This window comes from Acromyrmex echinatior, chromosome 9, assembly GCF_024713525.1.
Source record: "Acromyrmex echinatior isolate Ae372 chromosome 9, ASM2471352v2, whole genome shotgun sequence".
Taxonomy (NCBI): domain Eukaryota; kingdom Metazoa; phylum Arthropoda; class Insecta; order Hymenoptera; family Formicidae; genus Acromyrmex; species Acromyrmex echinatior.
The window spans coordinates 12,349,739-12,373,699 of record NC_141860.1 but is presented as its reverse complement, the minus strand read 5'-3'; the positions used below and the strand labels follow the sequence as shown (position 1 = coordinate 12,373,699).

Here is a 23,961-nt window from a genome sequence, read left to right as displayed (position 1 = left end):
TTGTTTAATTTTAAATTTAGTCATTTTAAATCAAAAGGTAAACTGTTAATAATATTTCGATTATGTCACGACTATGTTTCGATCAATTATTCCTTTGTTATAATTTTTTGAGAAATCGATATTGCAGTTCAAAAAGAATGATTTATTTAAGAGTTAGTTAACTTACATAACAAAAATACATTTAATCAATTGTTTCTAAAAGTATATTTTTGTTTTACTAATATTATTTAAATAATCTCAGATCTAATTTTCTATTGAAAAATAATCTTTCCTCTTCTTTGAAAAATTTAATTTTTTTAATTGTACCACTTTTGTAAGTAAGGAAAATTATGTTAATTTCTCTTCTTGTTTTTTACATTTTTATTTTTTTTTTTTAAATTACGTCTTCTTTTAATTTCATTTCTGTGCAAAACTTCTTTAGAACTTCGCATTTATTATTAGACTTTATCATTTCTTGGCTCGCAATAGCTAACTGTCTATGTATTTCATGTATATGAAGATAGTAACCTAGCATTTTCCGTAACTGCAGACGATGTTTAATTACCTAGAATGTCCTAGACGTCACAATAGTTACCTTGACCTTACGATAATAAATCCGTGGCAGACGCAAGTTAATTGGCATACAAATGGATTTTCCAACACAGAGCATATCAGTCCGCACGAGTGCACAACTGTTGTTACTGTTACTGCTGCTACTTGCGTTTGTGTTTGCGTTTGCGATCGGCAAGCACGTGCTTGGCATAATGCGAATTAGTGCACAATTCCGCGCGCGGTTATTCCGGCTATTTTCGTCCGCGGTGAGCGGTCTCCTTTCGTCCTGAAACAATCGAGATTTGTTTTTCGCCGGGCGCGACGATGTCAGTCGATAGAAAAGTAACGATAATTGCACAACGAATCATCGCATTTCAGTTCCGCTTGTGCGAAACGCTCCCCCGGAACTAATTATGAAGTAATTATAATTCTGGACTCGCGTTGTATCGCTTGTATGTCCACGCAAATTCTCTCTTTCTCTCTCTCTCTCTCTCTCTCTCTCTCTCTCTCTCTCTCTCTCTCTCTCTTTCTCTCTCTCTCTCTCTCTCTCTCTCTCTCTCTCTCTCTCTTTCTCTCCCTGTTGGCAACACTGAATATTTTATAAGCAAAACCGCGCTCGATTTACCTGCAAATAAACGCAGTTACAAAAATACATTAATATTACGGATATAAATTATCCTTGGCCTTTTGAAGAATATATACTTCAATTCAAAATAATTACGAATTTTTTTACAAAATTTAATGACGTAATTTGGTGACGTAATGACATTTATTAATAATTGAGTAATGCTTAAAAATTTTCCTCATAATTATTGCATTTTCATTTAGAGATTCTTGGGTCAATTTAGAGAGTCAACTTTTCTACAATATAAAAATTCAATAGAAAGTCATTTGTAACAACTTTCCAACTTTTAGCATAAATATCCTGATAATTAAGTCTCAAATTAAATTTTCTGCTAAGCAGCAAAGTAACAAATAAACTTTATTAAAGTCTGTTTAAAATTAACTAAAAAAATAAGATCTCGTTAAAAATTTTATTATGTCTACTTTTACTCTTGCAATTCAATTTATCGAAGAAATTTATTTAGCAATTTTCAAAAGTAAACGATTTACTTGTTTAAAAATATTAAAGCTAATGTAAATGTGATATGAGTTACAATATTCTTAGTAACTTCCTTAGTAATATTCTTGCTAATATTGGATGCTAAACTATGCCATCAATTTTTTACATTACTATACTCATGCAGTTTAAGCACACATACAAGAAGGGTATATCAATGCATTTTGTCGACAGAAAGGTCTCGACATAATAAATTCCGAATCAGCGATCAGCTCCTTTAAGCACCGATAATCGTCCCGAAGTCTGCCTGTACGATTCCTATCAATTTCCCACATTTACTTACCTCCGGGTTTATTCGAAACCGGAAGAGTTCGGAATAATTGCCAACGTCGGCAATACGATCTCTAGTAAAGTCGATCAAGTAGCACGACGTGCTGATTTTAGAACCAATTTATTGATTAAATATCGTTGCCGTAGTTGATTGTAAATTGACGATGTCTATTCTATTGCTTGCAATCTCTTTTCCATTTTAATGAACTTCGATTAGATGTAGAATGAAATAAAATAATAAAATATACCTAATAATATATACATTTCGTATAAGTATGTGCTTTATTGTAGATTTAGAAAACAAACTCTTATTTATTCCTTATTTATTATTAACAATTTTTTATAAATCTATTTATAAATTCTATTTATATTTTATAAATATATGTATAAAAATCTTTTCTAATATCAATAGAACTTTATGATTATATATATCTTTAAATTTTTTAAAGAAATAAAGTTTTTTATAAAATCTTCAAATTTTTAAAATAAATTATAAATTTGTTTTTTTTTCAAACCCAATAGCAGTCAATACGAATATTTAACACTGTATCTGTTTTACATTAAAGCAATGATAGTCAGCAATAGTAACATTTTGTAGCTAATGCACGATCGTTCGATAAGTTGAAATGGCATTTGGCATTATCCTATAAAGAACGCCGAGTTCAACGCAGTCGTTTTCGTAAAAAATGTCTCTTTTTATCAAAACTTGTCATTCCAAAAATGTAACAAATTTTTTAGCGTTTTTTTCTGTAAAATGCAATTTTTTCTCAAATAGGATTAAATGATTTCTTTCCTATCTTGAATATCAACGTGCCATTCGCAACCTACATCTATATTTTACATCAAAACGGAAAGAATTCCTTTTACCATTTGACGTATATACATATCTCTTTTTTCTGAACGTTATTTCAAACGCGCGCATTATAAACGCGTCACGCACTGGTAAGACTGTAATTACCGACGCAACGGTGATTTCGCGTGCACACTAGAGAAGAAGTTTTTTTTACACATCGGCTCGTATGCGAGCTAATGTACGGCTGAGGACCATGTATTAAGTTAAATAAATGTACCTTTAGACGCCTTTCACTTAAGACTTTCTTTATGAAGTAAGCTCCAAAAGAGCAGCATCCACAGTTAGGAGACATAAATCCGCGATCTCTCTTAAATGAACGTGAAGATTAGAGCTCCTCTTCAAGGGCCACTTCTTCATCTCAGTTGGTTTTTCGGCTTCTTTCTATTTTCCTCGGTTACGCCGTAAAACGGCGATTTCATCGGTTAACCCAACAACAACGACGGTAGCGACGACGTTATCTGAAATGGGTTGTATATACACGTAGAACGGAACTGCTACGAATAATCCAACGAAAATATACTCGGTACCACGAACAAGATGATAAAATAAAAGATCCGGATTTTTATAGTGATAAAACTAGAGAGGAATTATGTCACTTATATATAAAAAATATTTTCGAATCCTTATTCTGTTTTAAAGTTAATTATATTTTTTTAAAAGACAATTGTAATATAAAACTTGAACTTTTTGATAGATGTTTAAAAAGACATGTCGGATATGTCTTTTTCAGAAATCTATTCTATCTATTTATTAGAATTTAAATATCCTTCTTAGAAAATATTTAAAATAATCTTTTAGAAAGTATTTTAATCATACATGTTGTTCCTTCTATGCGTCGCTAATGTGTAATAAGTTAATATTAGTTAATTTTAACAATTGTGTTTAGCGGATGTTGCAGATCTATGAACTAGTCGATTACTGTTAACGGTTGATCGTCCCGATTAGTAGAATTGCTAACGTAATACTTTCTTGCGAGAAATCAAGTACAAGCATGCGAAGTATGACTCCCAGGCATTTCCTCCTCATGTGTGTTAATGACCGACTCTTTCTTTGAGTCATTACAACCTTCCGCTTGCGAGAACCGTGAACGACAGGAAATGCATTCCAGCTATATTTCAAATTAAAACTAAAGTTTTATCCAAATATTTGTATATTGAATATTTAAAATATGTTTCTCCAGAGAAATGATAAAAGTTTGCTCAACCTTCTACGACTATATAATTAAAATCTTTAAATTATAATTTTTTTAATATTCAATATTTCTTTCTCAAAGGATTAAATTATTCTGGATTAAATTATTATCCAGGAAAGTCTTCCAAAAGATTTGTATTTTTAAGGTGGCTCCAGACATGCAGCTAATGTTAACATTAACAAATATTACACACACATATGTATACACATACATATGAGATGGACAATTATCCATATGAATTTGAGCCAATATTTAGCGAATGTAAAATTGACGTACGTTAGCGCCGCTTTTATCATTTACAATGTACACGCAGTGTGCGCAACGAACTCAGGCACAATTTCGCTTTCGCCAGAACAAATCGCAATTCGCGCGCGTACGCGGTTCGTCGATGAATTAATCAGACTTTTACAGTACCTTTGTGCTTTCATTCTTCTACAGCGACTGCCGTTGATTCTCTTATGTCGGAAATTAAAACTTTCCGCTTGTAGACACAACAACCACGATACGAGCCCGGTGTTTCGATCCAGCTCCGTTCTCTGGATTCGTGGAGGTTCACGATGCACGTACATGCATGCCGGTCGCATTAATAATACGGTTATGCAATAAGCCTCGTATACGATGGTTATTAGTGACTCGGACTTCGGATAGGTAGCTATGAAACGTGTTCTATAGACATAACACATAAGCTCGCTTACAACGCGAATACAACTTGCGCTCTGCAACCGCTGCAGAAGCTGAAAGACGGAATTAATATTAATTATTTGAGATACGATCGGAGAGGCAATTTATATGTGTATAAAATTTATACAGATTATCTTGCTTTTACCAGATCAACTGCAACTTTTCCCTTACAAAAATATTGAGAGATATCATCATTTGTTGATGATTGAGAAAATTTGTCATAATTTCCAACACAAATATTTTCATAACTATATATTCATTTGAGATCAAAATTTTGTAAAGATAAAGACCAATTGAAAAAAAAAGAACAAAATTGAATTTGCGTCCTTGTATAATAGCTTTATTTATATAAAACTTTTTTAAATTAAAAAATATTCTAATAAAAACAAATACTTCGATATTTTACGATAGTGGATTTTAATTTTAACAAATTTATCATTTAAATATGATTCTGCGTATTTCGAAATTAAGTATATTTAATTAAAGCAAAGTTTGCGTTATTATTATTTTATTATATTATACGATACTGAGTGTTCAAATCAGGCATCAGATATCTACCAAACTCTCCATTCTGCGCAAAGCCATATGAATTGCAAACATATTCAGATGCAGATATTCTGTGAGAGACGTTATCGCTGTAAAACATCACTCGGTCGAAATTCAAACATGAATAGAAATTTTATTTTAGCATACAGTGAAAAATTTTCACTTCGCGCTAAAAGCTGGTACGACCTTTCAATTTACACAATCAGTTTATTCAAAAATCGTTATAAGAAAGAACTAAGAGTGTAAAATAAATTATAGATATATAAATGCTTTACGGATCGAATATGTTCTGATAAACGTGTATGACACATTTGTACGACATACATAAAAGTTACGCGCGAGTTGGGATATGTGATATTATCTTTGCGAAAGCGCATCGTTCGTTCAAAACATCCTCATACAACACACACATACGACGGTTGAAAATAGGGTTGAAAATCAAACTTCCAGCCAAAGCGGTGGATGCAATTTCGTGATATGCATTGCTAGAAACCGCTGTGAACAAGCAAAAAAATTCAATCTCCGAAACTAAGCTAACGATCAGTATCACTTTGACAACATTATTTTATGATTGCAGGTGAGGAAGTGGTGACGGTGCCGTCTACCAGCAACGGTCAGGAGAGCTGGAAAGCGCAGAGATTGTCCGTAAACGGCGAATCGCCGCAATCGAGCCATCATCGCCGCGGCTGCCGGCCTCAATTACAACCGGTCGTTTCCGGCGGTAAAAGGAATCGACCACCCCCGCCGCCGCAGCCGATATCCTACAAGGTCAATGCCAAGGATGGAATCGACAGGTATTTCGATTGGCCGAACAAAGAGAACACGCCCGGAAATGCCGTGAATTGTTGCGAGGACGACCACCAAACGAACCAACTCCAAGTAACCGAGGAAGCGATAATGGGTTCGAACCTGAGCAGACATAACGGAAAGGGCCTTACTGGCCGGCGCACTCAATCTTCCGGAAACTTGTGCGACCCCAAGGGAAAACTCAACAGTATGGGGAAGATATTAGTGCCCTGTTCCAGCGCGCAAAGAGAAAGGTTAGTCATTTATAATTATTATCTCTTCTATTACTGAAAATAGTCTTACATTCATTTTAATACATTGACTGTCATGCTCACCGATGATCTGCATCGTTGCGACAAGCGTCTTTCAGTTGCCGCAGTTATTAATGGCCAGTACTATTTAAAATGCTTGTAAAAAAAATTAATGTCATCTAGTATAAAAATTTTAATGACATTAAAAGCTAGATAACATTAAAGTAAAAGTGTGATAAAGTAAAAAATATTATTCAACTATCTATAGTCACAGGACAATTTATCATTTTATTATTTTATCATTCAACATTGAAATATATTGCTTATAATGATGAAAATTCTATTCTATACGATAAGACGTACAAGATTTGTTGGATAAATAATGTGTTAATTTAAATTGAGTTTTTATCCTTAATTGAACAAAAGAAAAAATTTTTACATTTTACTTATTCTCGCTAAACTATTTTTGTACGATCTATTTGTAACATCTGATGTTAACATTTAATTAATTACGTAACTGTTTTTATAAAGATTGAAAAAGTAATTTCTTTTTGTTGAAGTTTTTTTAAGAAAAGTGTAAAGAGAGAAGTGTACATACATAAAATTAGATTGCAATTTGATTAAAAGTATAAAATTAAAGTTATTGGAAAATTACATAAACATGAAGTTGGCACGATACTTCGTTGCTACAAAGACGGAATTAAATATTGTGAAACATTATTACATGAGAAAAAAGTGAATGTAATCACGCTTCTCTCGCGACAGATTAAATCTTCTTTGTAATCTAGTCTTGTAGACACAGTTAATTTTTGAACGGCACGAAAAACAATTGAAACGCTACAGGGGATAGTTATGTTGCAACTTGCAGAGGGAAAGGTCAATTTACGATCGATTACTCGTCTGATACCTTTAAAACACTATATCACGTTAATAGTTTGTTGAACACAAATTTATCTAGGGATTATAAACATATTCAGGATCAATGGATTATAAACATGATTAGGCTACATGAATTGGAAATATGTAGTTTAAATTCAAGTATGATTTTATATATATATATATATATATATATATATATATATATATATACATGTATTGAATTTATTACAATTAAATTGAATTATATTATTATATTTTTGAATAATAGATATCTAAAATAACACTATTCTCTTTATGCTATGTTATACGCACTAATATTGTTTTCAATAGAATAATTTTGATTACCTACTATCAATGAAAAATTAATTAAAATGATGAAATAATTTTTTCTCTTTTTTTTAAGTATTAAGTAACATTTGTGCACAGCATTGTAATGCTTGTCAACTGTATAAAAAAGGGAGCTCATTCACTATCGATGTGAACTGTTTCTTTACCCACGATCCCCGCGGAACGATAAGACATTAACTCTCTTCACCTTTAACTCTTTGCTCACAAACTCTTTGTATCTGTTGAAAAAAAGATTTACTTAACACGCACATCTTTTCATAAAGAAATTTCTAAATATATTTCATTTTATTTTTTTTTTTAATTAACATCTCAATCGTTATTTTAAAATCTTTCCTTTTTTTCCTTTCTTTTTATCATTTCTTTTTAAGAATTGTGACAAATAAATGTTTTTGAGTTGACTGAATGAGAAATTGAAAACCGTCTTGGAAAATATCATTAATAATAAGAAAAGAAATAATATTGAATAATATTGTTATTTGGTCTTTTAACAGAGCGAGGATATTTAGAATCAGATAAATTAATACCATCGAACTGTCACTCAAAAGGGATTATCATGACATTCGTAGCTATTAACAGAACTAACTCATTGATCGACAATTTCATGGTATTAATTCGTATGATAGCTTTTGAATACCCCAGAGATTACTTGAGCTAAATGGATCATTAATAAAGGATAAAGCAAATACGTATAAAAAGAATTATTTTCATGAAAAATTAGCATAACGAAATCGACTAAGATTGATAGTGAATCGATCAATAGATTCCTCTCTTGCAAGATCTTCTTAATTATTCCGTTGAGGATTACGAGGCAGTATCTCCTTATAATTCATGAATGGCTATATTTAGTCGCGAATAGGATTACTTGCCAAGTGATAAAGTGCTCCCTAATTCGGAAGCACATGTTAATTAAATTTGTAAGAAAAACATGCAAAATCCTTATTACATGAAAAATCCTAAAATTCTTCAACGTGGAATTGTTCGTGTTGTGTACTGACATACACAATATCCTAAGCTGTATAAGACGATTAAGCAATAATAAGGTGAATATCGGTATTATCGTGAAAACATGACGCTGTGTATGTCAATAATATACCTTTACTCCTGTTCACCTAACCAGTTAAATGGAGTAAGCCGCTGACCGTGCATTCGACAATGGCCGAGATCGTTAATCCGAAGGTGAATTATATTCGACGTTGATAACAGTGATAAATGACGGTGATAAATTGGTAGAAAATGAACCAGCCGCGCACATTGCGTCCTGTTATTAAATTAATAATTATTTGTGTCTTGTATGTTCATCATAATAATGAACTGGGTAAGATGAAACCACGACTGATGATAATCTTGCTGTAACCGGTTGATCGCGCGGTATGCCATCTAAAAACTATTAGTGAATCCGTCAAGGACAGACGCCTCGTTAATATAACTTTAATAAGTCCTCTGAAACTCTCAGTCATTTTTCATAATATAAGGTCGGCATTTCGTGATATTTGATTTAATACTCATGCTGTATCTCAATTAAGTTTTTACATATTTTATTAATATTTTACTATGCTGAAGAAACAACATGAGCAAAAAACTGTTGCATTTTAATTATAATAATTTATTTTTTTATACAAATATACAAATGTATATTTTGAACGTGAAATAAATTGTACAGAATTAATAAATAATAATATATTTTATTACAAATACTTTTAGTTGTGATTATACAGCTTTGCTTAAAACGTCTACATTTGTGCACTTTGCTAAATTTCGTCTCCGACGACAATTGAATTAAACAAGATGTTTAAAGTATAAATGGTAGCGCTTTTAAAGTAAACGGAGAAAACTGAGAAACTTTACTGATGCGGAAGTCTTGCGTCTTGCAGCGACGTGCAAAACAGGGAATCCACTTGCATTAGTGTCTCCTGGGTGCATAGTTCTCTCTCACAGCAACCTTACAATGGGGTTAGCAGCAGCACTTCCGGTAGTAACAAGTTGCCGGCCGCGAGATAATTTAAAGTACCTTTAAGGTCGGCCAGTCTCTGAACCAGGGTGGCTTCCATTAAACCCTCGTTTACGCGGCGCGATGCTGGAAGGAATAAGGATACGTGGACTAAAAGAGCAGTCTCGGGAAGGGAATATTAAAAGGCGGCCTCGCGCTTCCTGATCTCATTTGCGTAAGTGCTGTTGTCTAACCCAGCAGTGACAATACCAGTAATACGCATAAGCAGAATTGTAGCTCCGTTTGTGTTACTTGTTTGCTTAAGCCTTGAAATATCTCAGACCACATTTTACTTACATTACCGCAAAAAGTCATTTCTTTCTCCATGGATATAAAAAGACGTTTTAATTAAAAGAAAATCTTACAGTTGCAGCAATCTCTCTAGTTGCTATCATATTTTATATAATATCAACTTACTGTGCTGTATTATTACTATTTTTGTATTTGTTTATTTAATGTTAAAATAGTAATTTCACTTCCTATATGAAAACATATTCTTACAGATTTCTATGTTTTTACTACATTCAAAATAAAAAAAGTTATCCTCTGTAATGAGGATCACGGCGAAAGAATTTAGTGAAAGGTCGTACAATATTACGAGTCTATAACGGGATTTTCTGAATTTTAATATTGAGTTATTTTAACATTGCGTTTCTTGTCACGTTTATGGTTGTCAGGAGTTGTACTATGAGACTGTTATTTGTATCATTGCTCTATGACCGGATAGAATTTTTAAGCTCTGTACCGAGGTATCCGCAACGCAAGAGATCGAAGTAAGTGGAAAGACCGGTGAAAGGTCAGATGTTCTGCGCGTTTGTGCGCTTATGCATGCCACGGAGGTTTGCGCAGGCAAGCATTCGCCTATCCACCGGGCGTGAAAGCGGACTACAGTGGATGATGTCACGTACGAATTATTAGTAAAGTTTCCTATACCGTTCTCGGTACGGTCCGTTGTCACGTAGGGTGTTTTATGGGACACACGCAAACAGGATCGCCGAGTAAATACGAAACGTTGTCACATATTGTGACATTATGACAATTATGTTATGCTCCTAACTTGTTTTCCAACAGTAGAACGTCTTAGAATGACGTAACATAATGGCAAAGAATAAATAGGTGGAGCCACACACATATAACTTTTATTATTACAAAAGCATTTTCTTCTTGTCTTAGTAAAGTATTTGAAAGAAAGAAAATATTAGTACTGCAATATCGACTTTTTTAATATATAAAAGAAGAAAAGCGGAAACGTATATCGTGTAGCGCTTAAGAGCAAGTTGAATTTAACTTTGTCATTGTTTTCAATATGATTGAATAAAGAATTGTGTATGATATTTATATCGAAAATACACGCGGCAAGCTTATTTTATTGACAATTCGCGAGCAAATCGAGATGTCTTAGGATTATCATCCACGGTTCTATTTCGATTCCGGTGCGCTCGATTTCATCTTGTTCGAGTGTCACGTATATCATATAGCTCGCGAACGTGCTGTCACGGCGGAGTTCTTTCCATCGCATCCAACCTCATATATCGCTTTTAAATGCTTTTATTTCATTTTATTTTTGTTCACCTTCGTTCGCGTCCACATTGCAGGCAATGGCGTTTAAACTGCAGAAGTGTGTTCTCTCACGCACGCCGCGCGAATTTACATACACGAGTAACATTTCGCGCGTTACGAGCAAAGATACACAAAACGATCGTTCGCATCCTCATTACGTCAACGAAATAACATACAAACGATGCGAACAGCGGATTATGTAAATTACCGTAAAGTATTTTTTCTTATATTGATTTTGACGCTTTCAGCAGTTTATTACGCGAAACGCGTGCTTCCGTCTTGCAAACCTCCCGACACTTTTATTTTCCTTTGTACTTACAATAAAAGGAAAAACAAACGAATTACGTAAACAATCTAACGTGTAAAACACATTACGAAATAACGCTTCCAAAGGAAGTTTATTCTGCAGAATACCTTGCTAATACATGCATATTTATAATTTCTTGCTAATTATCGTTTCGTAACCTGTTTGGGATCTGAATAAATAAATCAATATATAAAATTTCAGAAACTCTATAAGTAAAAAAATCTATCTTACTTATTTTTAAAAAATTAATTTTAAAAATATTAACTTATGGTGTTTCTGAAATAAATGAACATTTTTATACACATAGGATAGAGTTTCTTAATTACATAAATATAATAATAGACTTCTGAAGATGTTCTTTCATGATGTTTACTGCCTAAAGAAACCTGAAAAAAATCTAAAATTTTCGGAGAATTTCTTTTTTATCCTGAAAATATCATAAATTTTTATAGAATTTATCTCAAAAAAGGAACTTACTTTCAAAAATAAATTCTGTCTCTTTCTGAAAACATTTTTTTCTTTAATCATTTTTTAATCATTTGTTTCTTTAAGCATTTTTTCTGATAATGTAAAATATTGACAATCAATTAGCAATCAGTACAGTACATTCGTATATATTTATGTACATTCTAATATGTTTCGCGAGTTCTTATGAAAAAGAATCAGGATGATAATATAAGACAATACCCAGCAAAATAGAATAGCTGATATATATCTATCGCCATTGATTTTGTACACAGTGAACCTTCTCTATACTATCCTATAAGTTTCGCGGCTCCAATTGTAGAAAATGATAAATATATATTGTTTCATGGAATTCTCATCCTGTTAATTTTCAATACATATATAATTTGTTTTCGTTGCGTTCACTTCAATTTATTTCAAAATTACATTAAAAATTCTCTAATCTTATCTAGAATTTTGAATAAAAATATCTAGAAAATCCGGGAGAGAATTTTTTACAAAATTTCAATAAACGTTCTGTTTATTGAAATTTTGTATCTATCCTTGTTGATTCTGAATTCCCTAATATCTCAATTTCAACAAAATTTGATTTGTAGGATTTCTGAAATAATCGACCGAATCTAATCATCCAATAATTTGTTCTTCCTATACAGGTATAAATTTTGCGGTTCACTACCAAATCACTTGGACGATAAAGATGCGCTGGATGACGATCGAGGGGATAATAATAACATCTCGTCAGAAAATGTTGGCGGAAATTTCGGCGGCACGTTACCACACAAGAAACGCTCGTTAGGAGTGCACTTCTCGGACAGCGGACCGACCGGCACTTTGGATCTCGTTAAACATCGATCGCAGGACTCTTTGGACGAAAACGATCCTTGGAGGTACGTGATAACTAAGAACAAGAATAATGTAATAACTATTCATTTCATATTACAGAGAAATATGATGCGCATTAGACGTTTGACATATAGCCTCTGTTAGAATAATTAATTATCCTTAATAAATTCCTGAAATTTATCGCTCTTCACTTATGCACGCGATTCCGCATGCACATTTCATCGCAAGACTGTCGGGGATCGACGCGGACAGAGACATAGCAATTTGGAGAATTCCGGGAATGTCCCTTTAGACTTCAATCTCCGTCAATCGATCGATCGATCGATCGTTCGATCGCGCATACTTTCATATCAAATGCGAACCTTCGAAAGTTTTAACTTCGAACCTGACATGTCCTTCGCGCGCGCGATGAACTTCCCGCATTTTAAAGTCGAGGAAATAGTTCTCCCATCGACCCTCGGCACGAAATGGGTCCTGCTTCCGGCGAACGCGAGCGCGCAAATCTTTCCCCGGTGGAAGATTAACCGCGAGTGATTCCGGCCTGATTCTAGGTATCAACAAAGTGACCTCGACCTTGTGCGAACCCGTCACGGTAATTTCGACTCGGTCAAGAGAAATCGCAGCGCCGACACTGTGCTAGTCGACTCTGGCAGAAGATACGGAGGTCGCGGTGTGTCCTCGGAGGACAGATGCCACCGAAACTCGGACCTCGACCTAGTCGGCACGCTGCCGAAACGCAAGCAGGACGCTAGAAACAGCAGCGGCAGGAGTCTGCAATCGAACTCATCGTCCTCACAGCCGTGCATAATGAACGCCACCACCGACGTCAATGACGAGTTGCTGATGAAGATGGTGCATAAACCCGATTGTGAACTACTTAAGCATCGCCAGCAGCTCGGCAAATGCGTCGATTTAAAGCTGAGCAAACTGAGCGGCGAGCCACAGGATCAGGGATACGCGTCCGAACGTTCGCCCGAGGATGAGCATCCACCGTCGTTACCAGGCCAGCCGTTTCCAAATGTGACACTTGGTAAGTGACTCACTGTGCCTTATTCGTGTAGCTCTTTTTATTATTAAAAAAAATCGTGTGACGACATTCTCGTACTAGATACAGATCTTTTTTCCACGTTCTATACGACGTGGATTAAAACGTGAGTGCCTTTTCCCTGTGAAAAAGCATCCATTATCCGACACATAATTAACGCGCAATTAATATTCACTTGCGCATAATCAGCTTATTGTTAGCAAGCGATATTCACCGCGAATACTTAACGCCGTCCAATTGTGTGAGATATTCGTTCGCATGAAAGAATGATTCGTTCGAGGGAAACCTCCCTGCGGGAGGATAGATACGTGTGAAAATGCGATCGCGCTTACACGAAATTAACGTAACATTTCGAAAGATATATATTAGGGAGGATGGATTATACATGAGTAAAAACTTTCTTATTTTACTTTCGCGAATCTTATTTTATTGGGAATGGACTACCTGTATTCCCAGATGCGCGAGAAACTGTCACAAATTTTCCGAAGGTCGAGAGCCCTTCTTCGCTACCGTGATAAATACGAGCAGCCTTGCCATGTGCAGTAACGAGCAGCTGATAAAGATGAATGGCTCGAAGAGATGACAGATGAATGAAAATCGCGCTAGCCATGCAAATGGTCGATTAGCGGACAAGACTAGTCAATTTCATATATAAGTCTCAGTTTTCATTCAGGTTTTTCCATTAATTTATTCCTTGGCTTTCTCAATCGTGATCTCCAAATAATACAAACGTATAAATATAAACGTATAATGAAATTTTTTACTTAATTTGCATATATTAACTATACTCTTAAATTTACAGAAAAAAAACAACTGAGTATATGAATATGAACCTAGTATATCAACATTTTCAAATTATTAAGAAATTAATCTTGCACAAGCTTCGCATAACAGATTATATGATGTAAAGTACACGTGTTTGATTATTACACACGACAGTATTTTTTACGAGTTCCATGGATTTAATGGCACGATAGTGTTTCGTAATCTATAGTTTTTTTAACGAAATAGCTTGGCTCGTTAATATGTGATTAGATCAATTAATCATTCCTCATAAATTATCACTCGTCGCGTGCGAAGGAATAAATAATAATTTTCGGCAACGTACAACACGGTTATAATACGATTGCGGTTAATTGTAATTTTCCTTGACTTGTCGACAAACTAACGAAAAATTTTATTGCTTCAATTCGCCCATAATTCACAGGCAAAATGTTTACACGATTACATTAATTAAAATTCTCGTGATTGCATCAGACTCTAAGAATTCTATCAAATTCAGACAAATCTACATAATTTTACATATAACATATGTCAAAATGGCTTCTGAGCCAGTTGTTCATGTTTGAAAGTACTCTCTCTCACAATCAGAGAGAGAGAGAGAGAGAGAGAGAGAGAGAGAGAGAGAGAGAGAGAGAGAGAGAGAGAGAGAGGGAACCTTGGAATGGATAATGCGTCATTTACTTTTGGCGTCAATTTTCGAGCGATTTGATCGATAGCCAGTCACGCGAACACTTTGCCATTCGCACGCTTTACACGAATGTGCCTATATCGTAGCGTGCGTGAAATCTACATATTTTCAATTTCAATCTCATGCATTTGGAAGGAGCTGTTCACCAAGCAACGCTGCTGACGAATGGAATTATTTTCGCGTGTTACTTCCGTACCGTTGTTGTCGCGGCAATTCAGGAAGCTCTTCGAGTTGCTTTTTAATAAATCAATAAAAAAATAACGTTTTTTTATTCACAATTTATTTAAAATATTAAAAAAGTGCTTTTTATTTTACATTTGCTTTGACATATCAATTAACAGCAATTATTATTTTCATGAATTGTTTTTAACATGCAAATTTAACAATAAATATCATTTTTATGCGCTATTTTTTAGATAACTTGTTTATACGTAACAATATTGTACCAATTGCCAAATGGACGAGAAAAAAATTCATATTTCATGCAGGAACAATCTGAACTGAAGAGACTGAAATGAAAACGTGAAAATATCATGACGCAAATTCGAGCAAGCTTCGTTCCAGCTTTCGACACGACAAAAAAATTCCGTTCATCCCACTGAATATACTTCGGTGACACGATGACACGCGTCCTTAGGACGTTAATGGCACGATTTAACAACACACCGTTGTTCATTGCGCCTGACGGGCAAGTTTCGTGGCGTAGTTATTACCCTTCCACCCACGCATAACGCTTGCGTGTATATTCTAGGACAGCGGTTCTCAAGACCGAAGCTGTATTCTACTACGCTTGCAAAAATTATTTATCGCGTCATATTTCATCATCATAATTCACGTTACGCGTTATATCTCGTTCGCTACACGGGAAGAATAATTTTGTTGAAATATATAAAAATTTAGCTAGGTACCAGATTTGAAAATTATTTTGTTGGATCATAAAAATAAATATATATTGGAAACTCGAGCGTGATAAACAATGCTGCAAAAAGTTTTATTACTATAACAACGAATTTCAACGTTCTACATAATTATTTTGATGGTCCAAAACAAAATTATTTTCAGATCTGAATCTAATTAAATTTTTTATAGATATATATTTTTCAGAAAAACTGTCCTTTCTGTGTCCTTTACTCTGCTAAAGATTTCATTTCATCAAGGACGTTTCGCTGTTTATCGTTTGATAAACGATTCATATTGCTATTTCCATTGAGCGATTTTTTCGAAATGCGTAAAAAAGCGCAGACTATTCCTGCAATGCGGCGATAATCGTCCATACCATCAATAATGCCACGGTATGAGTTTACGCGAGCGCTTAACGGCCCTGTTACTATGACTTTACGAGAGAATTTGGGATCAATTGAAGAGCTCGCAGGATATCGTGAGTCGCAAGTTGATGGTATGACCTTACCGGAATCGTCGGGCGCTTTCGCACGTTCCGGACATATACGGTGGCAACGAATCAACCCAGTTTGAGAGACCCTGACCCAGAATATATACGCGGCCCTTTGTGAACAACTACGGCAGCGTGCGCTTTGTGCGGACTGGTATTTGCGACGGGATCCAGCCGGCTTCGAAATTACGGGGTTACCGGTAATATATCGCCCAAATGCGCGCAGCGTGTCGGTGAGAGTGTTAAAAATCGATGCGCGATAATTAAAAAGTGCGGTCGGAGCGTATGCTGTTTTAAATTAAACCCCGAAGTGCCTCAGTTACTCTATTACCTAAACCCCTCCTGGTCTATTAGGCGAAGAGCGACGCTTAATGAAACATTTTTATCTCGCAGGCGAAATATGCACGTAATAAATAGAAAACGCACGTTTTAAAGCACCACTTATCTTTCATCGCGTATATCTTGCGCGGAGGATGAGAATATTTAACTATGTTATATACGCAAACCTCACCACGTTAACCATTACTTAGGCGAACATGGCTGAACTTGCGAAACTAATAAACAACTATCTAGCATTATACGATGCCCGTTATACAAGAGCGTTCGATCCATCCATTTGCTTTTCGGGTTAACAACGCCACGAAGAGTAAAGTAAACTTGTCAAATCAATAAACAGTCGAGACATTGCGATCCTTGTTATGCAGTTCTCACGTTTCTGCGATATGGATTGTTTATGTTCGTCATTGTGTCATAACAGAATTGTGCACTCAGGCGAGAAATATTCCATTCACGTAATGATTGGGGACTTGATTCAGGATTCTCCTCCTAATTCGAATACGAATGTCTATGACAGAACATTGGCTTGAAACACGAGACGACTGAGCGATTCAAATCTTGACAAGCTATCCGCATCCTGATACCTGCACGGAATACTCAAATTATGTAATTCAAATTACATATGTGTCTGTGATTAATATTTTTAAAAATAAAATATTCTTATCTTGATGTTTTAAATGCAAACATATAGTGTTTTGTTTATTGAAAATGTTTAAAACTAAAATATCTTTAAGAATTTAAAAAACGAAGACAAAAATAAAACATTTTAATATTTTAAAATTAAACACTTCTTTTATGAGTACACTTTCCTTTGCGTGTTATTTTCGTTGATTGATGAGTAAACTTTGGCTTTGATCGGATGGATGTAATTGAAATGAATGAAGACTGTCATAGATACAGAACCATCGCCGAGAAAATTGGTAGTAAATCTTGACGTGGATCGATGATAACGACGAAGGTTACGAGCCGTCTGAATACGTATCTAATTTCTCAACTGCTAGATTCCATTCGCCTCATAATCCAAGAGCTAAGAGGGATAGGATTGACTCTGGATTGCTCTGACCTGCCAATAAAAATAACCTTAAAACTACTGGATATCTCATACATAGGAGAAACTGATAATCGAAAATTACGATTTCCACGAAATATGTTAAAGTCGAGTATCATCGAGCAAGTAGTTTTCAACCGTCTGCCGCTATCATTTCAAATTTGCGCATCTCGCGAAAAAGAGAGACTGATTGTTTATTGCAAACGCCAATTCAATCCGCAAACGATCTCTCTTGCCCAGTTTGGTACCGCCTTCTTTTGCTGACATTGTAGGTTTTCTAAGTCAAGATTGTGCGCTATTGATCGTGCGGCCATTGCACGACCACTCTCGCCTTATTCTACCGATCTGGGTCACTTCGACGTACGTTCCATGCGTCTCACCTATTGACCCATTTGTATGGCCGCGAGCTGCTGGGATGTTATCGAAGGGTAGGAGGAGGAAATGGTTAACTATATATTGTTTCACGATTTTGGCGCGGAATTCGGATTCTCTACACGGATTACAAGGTCGATGCTGCCAGTAACACAGTGAGTTAATTTCGGTACTCCTGACACAATGTTACACTGATGACCAACTGACCCTAATGCGAAGGCCGTGGGATGCTGGACGATATTTTCGGCATCCTGGATGTCTTTCTTAATTCGGAACAATGTGCGCGACCGTGATCGTTCATTGAAAGAAAATATAACCAGGAACTGTCTCAATATTCATCTAAAATTATTTTTAGATGTTAAATTATTACTTGTATACGATACTATATCTTGTTGTATAAATTTTTTAAAAAGTATTTGATGTATACTAATGTATAATTAGAGAAACATTGATGATTGTAAAGTACACAGTCATTGTATGAACAATATTCCTGCCTCTTAAAACAAACTACCTTCCATGTGTTCCTTTGAGAACACAATACAATATATAAAATATGATAAAAAGAAAATAATAACAAATTTAATATATATAAAATACAAAAATAAATATAATATATTAAAAGACAACATCTGAAACAAGACTTATTTATTTAATAATTATTTTTAAACAACACGTTGTGATATGTGTGTATTATGACGAGAATAAGTTATAATACATATCATACCCTTATAACCCAGTTTCACTTTACTTTTTGTTTTACCTTTCTTCTTATTTCTATGTATAGGAGAAGTAATTTATTTTTTATGGTTTATACATATGTATTTATCTTATTTATTACACTGAGAGGAACAAGATTTCTGTTTTGAATAAATCTAAATGGGACACCAGAATAATATTCTTATATACTTTTAAAACCTACTAAAAAGAAGATAAAAGGTTTTATGCACAGATTTTGAGGAAAATGGAATCAAAGAGGTAAAAAACGATGATTTTTATGACGTTGCAGAATTGACAGCAAATTTTTTATATAAATTTAGTTAATGCTATGTGAAAGTATCAACTTTTATTACTAGTTTTAAAATGTATTTTATTTTATTTTAATACGATTTTTTGTTTTTGAAATATAACAATTTGAAATTTTTTGTTTAATATGAATAATTTTATAATACAGAGGTCATTTCTGCGTACATGTATTTTTCCCTGAAAATGTTATCTCCGTTGACGAAAAGATTCAAATAGTATTTTACAATCACGGATTATTCGGCGGGTATTGAAAAGTTTCAAAGTCTAAATAGGATTGGTCCGCGCTGATTCTATTTTCTTCGTGCTGAAATTTATTTTACAGCTCGCTCAAATTCACTAAAATATTACAACGGTTTATTTCCGAGGGAGATGCGTGCGATCGTTACATTTGCAATTGATTTCCCTTACGCTGGGAAATTGAGAAATGAGGTGGAAAATGAAAGGGAAAGTAGAGTGGAAAAGGGGTTACTGGCATGTAATATATATTCCAATATGTATTATATATCCTCATCCTCGTTATTATAATAATGCACACATATACAATTGTTTAAAAATATTTATAATAATTTTATGTTAATTAATAAATATTAATAATAATTTTTAAATAAATAAACTTCGTTTGAAACTTTCTCTTTTAATATTTAGTTTTATATTATTTGATTCGTTATTTTATCTTTATTACATTTTATTATGTTTTTAAAAATACGAAACATAAATCGCTTTGAGAGATAGGAATATTGATTCTACAAAAGGAAAGCTAAAATAAAAGATTTGTTATATTATATGTATAAGATTTCTTTCAAATATAACTTTATACATAATAAATCCATAATTGTGTGTTATTAGAGAATTGCAAAGAAATGGCGCGTGTAAAATATCGCCATAGAATCTCTGCGGGATTTTATCAGCAGCTTCTATATGCAAAAGCTGTAATTCCTGTTCGCTGTTCGAAGGTAATGATCCTGGAAATTGAAATCCTAGGAGAACACTTTTGAGCAAAAGGCCGCAATGGAAACTTTCGGCCTGTTCGATCGCAATACACTCAAAAAGGAAGGTAGAACTTTACGGTTCGTTCTTGCAACTTCCGCACATTGTACGCCCCTAATTGGTCTAATAATTCCCCCGGTAAAAACAAAGAAAATTCGTAACGCGTTGAATGCTAATGAACGAGTAGAAAGAAAAACGACTCGTTTTCCGAAGAACGGCTAAACCGTGCTCGTCTCGCGATCTTCTCTCGCCTTCGTTTATTCACAGGCAGAAAGATTTACGGCAAAAAAGTAATTTTTTTTCATTTCCAACCGCACGTTAAATCCTTAAAAACAGTTTTGTGTGTAAATCACCGCATATTATGCAGTAATCCACAAACATAAGTATTTGCATATGAAAAGCTAATTATTTTTCAATGTAGTTACAAAAGAAAACAACTAAAATGGCAGATATTATGTTGCAATCTAAGATTTCTCATATTTTACAGAAAAGATGATACACTCACTAGGATAAAAGAATTTTAACGAAGAGATTTTTCAACTTCTTTCATATTTCAATCATCCTTTGTCATGATCCACCAATTCCGATGAACAATAGAAAAAATCTAGAACATCGAGACTTAATTCTCAATCTCATTCAGGCTCGGCTCCATCCCCAGCACGAAGGTAATTTCCGATCGACGACCCTTGCTTCGTTCCTGCGCGTGCAGGCGGGGATCGCAATTCGTCAGGAAATCCGCCGCCAACTCGGAGGTACGTCGCGTGGCGTGTCATGGCATATACGTGCTATATTACGTGGCCAGCCCGTAACATGCCGCAGCATGAATAATTTCGCCAACCGATTGCCTAGCTAATACGACGACCCTCGCTGGATGCGCTACACGGTAGAGAAATTTTGGTTCTTCGACTCGACGGGGTTGGTATGCGCCGAGTCAACCGCACTGAACCGGCTACCGGGTAATTCCCGACAGGTTGTTGTTATACTAGGGTAGCCAGGGCTGGCCACAAAGATTAAGCAAACGATAAGAGAGAGAGAGAGAGAGAGAGAGACGCATTAATGCAATCGGCATTAGCAATTCTATGTATTTTAAACCGGATGAATTATTAAAAAGTTAAGAGATGTGTGAAAATTTGTATGATAATATATTAAATGGAGAAATCAGCTAAGCGGTCATTGAAAGAATAATCGATAGGAGCGTGTAATCGATATTATTGCATACAATTATGTATACTTGACATAAAGTTAAATAAATGGCAAATTGTTTAAAGATAAAGTACGAAAATTAACATATATATGAAAAAGAATGACGTAAACTTTATTAAACGCTGTCGCATAAAAAGGATATAAATTGTTATAAAAAGATATAAAAATTGGAAGAAAGATTGTATGCTATAAATCAAATTCTCTCTAATCTAAACTTTGATCGCACGAACTTGCAATCTTTTCAATCAGATATAATACTTTCCGCTTTTCATTGCCTGAGCTTGCACTTTTTTAATCACAATTAAAATGTATCTTTAGAATCTTAAAAAAGTTTCGCAAATCATACTTGCATGTCCCGTCTGATTTATGCAAACTGAGAAACAGAGGTTTTTCGGTTCCTTCTTCACGAGAGCCGTCGACACAAAGCTCGACCCTGAGTAGCATGCCGTCGGAATAGCTGCGGACATCCGGGTTTCCAGGTACGACCGCCTTCCTGTTACCCTCTCGCTCGTCGAGTAATTCATTGCCGGACTGATGGCGATCGCGTTATCGCAGTTTAATGCCCTCTCGTTTCGCATTAATGTTGAGTCGGCAAGTGTGTGCAACGCCGCTTGTGTGCACGCGGAACACCTCGTCCCTAGAAATTGTCGTCGATCATTATTCCGCGCGATCGCGTGCCGTGGATTTCCTCGTCCGAGGAATCGGTAATGAAGGTTGGAAACATGGCGCGATAAATACGCTTCGCCGAATACGCATTCCGATTTGCGATCCGCCACTGCGCCAGTTAATATACAGCCAGCTTGGCCAGGAAGAGCGACACCGCATCATGCACCCAACCGCTCGCATTTGCAGCGAATGGTTTTTCTATTCGGTTGGTTTTCCTATTTAATCCTTCGCTTGGTTATTTCTCGATTTTTTTTTCGCATTATCAGTACGCTTTTGTTGAACGAAGTGTTGCTCCACAAAATAAAAGCTAATTGAAAACTGCTGAAAAAGAGAGCCAAAGTTCTTTTTCAAAAGAACTTCTTTTTCAAAAGATCTTGAAGAATCACCGGATGCTCTTTTATTCATGAAGTTCTGACAAATGACGATCAATCAATATGACAAAATTTTCGACAAAATTGGATGGATTTATGTAACAACGATAAATTTGTGAAGTGTCGATTTTTCATAAGAAAGATTTAACAATTATTTAAAAATTCTAATTCTTTCGAGATGAGATTTCTACAATTAATTGACTTTGCAGAAATATCATGAATTATCGAGGTTGTGTGTCAAGTATTATCCAACTAAATCCGCTCTTTTCTCTATTATCAATTCATCTTCATAATTCTCTTCCATTATTATAATTTGAGAACGGCAAGCGTACGAAAGTTCGTCGTTGCCAATAGAACCGCGGACTTTTAACTCTTTCTCGTCTCCATCTTACGATGAGGTTTAATAAAGCGCGTCATTAATCACGAGGCGCGATAACGGGAAACGTGTGTTAACAGCGTAGCACTACCGAGAGCAGGTCAATGGAACACTCAACCGGATTTCCGATCGGAGGACGGGCTTCCAGATTTAACCGCATGTTCTCCCAACCCTCTTAGATAATTTATAGTTGACCTGATGGCGATCGCGTTATCGCGATTTAATGTCTCATCCCCGCTCTCATCGTTATATTTCACTGATATTGCTTCTTTATTCTCTTTATTGCCATTCTTTTTATTTGCTATACTGCAAAGAGCACAATCGTGACGACTTCTTTTTAAGCAAGCTCCAATTTATAATTAGAACGATTGAGAGAAAATGGTGCACTTCATGCAATATTCGTTCATAAGAATAAATTAAAACCTGAATAAATTAAAATATATCAGCGAGCAGCAATAATCGCGAATAGTATAAATTGTATAGTTCATGTACGCACGACATTTGTTCCAAGTAGTTATATTTCTATTATTAAATATAATACTGAAATATCATTACATAAATATATTACATAAGAATTTTTGCTTTTATAATATTTTTTTACGAGATTTAATCAAATACATAAAACAAGAATACTTTATACGTCTCCAAAAGCACGATAATATCGTGTTTATTCGAACTTAATCCATATCATATATTTTCTTCTGTATAATTCGCACCGCTTATACGGGAAAGCCTTGGAGCTTTAATAACGTTCTCCTGTCTCACTTGACGACGTATCGATCGAATGAAATTACGACGATATCCGATCACGTGTAGATTTTTATTCTTTATTACGTTATAAGGGAAACGTTTCTGAAGAAGAAAGAGCGGCAACGGAAACACGAGGCGCAAAGAATTGCGAGTCAATGATCAACGGCTGCTTAACAGTTCCCTTAGCGAGAAGAAATGATATCTCACTTTCACCTCAGAGACTGGTAATTTTCCTTGATTTTCCGCCAATTTACGCACCAGAAAAGAGGGACTTCTTAATTTATACGATATAATAACGTAATCA

The 23,961-nt window shown here is 34.9% G+C and overlaps 1 protein-coding gene across 2 annotated transcripts in view; it reads left to right on the top strand.

The window, feature by feature from the left end:
* LOC105149832 (uncharacterized) overlaps positions 1 to 23,961 on the top strand; it is a 119,217-nt gene that overhangs the window by 75,831 nt on the left and 19,425 nt on the right. For both annotated transcript variants that reach the window (XM_011062526.2, XM_011062525.2), the window contains exons 2-4: positions 5,771 to 6,233; positions 12,430 to 12,663; positions 13,171 to 13,649. In XM_011062526.2, coding sequence (XP_011060828.2) covers positions 5,771 to 6,233; positions 12,430 to 12,663; positions 13,171 to 13,649 — 1,176 coding nt within the window. The remainder of the gene's footprint in view (positions 1 to 5,770; positions 6,234 to 12,429; positions 12,664 to 13,170; positions 13,650 to 23,961) is intronic.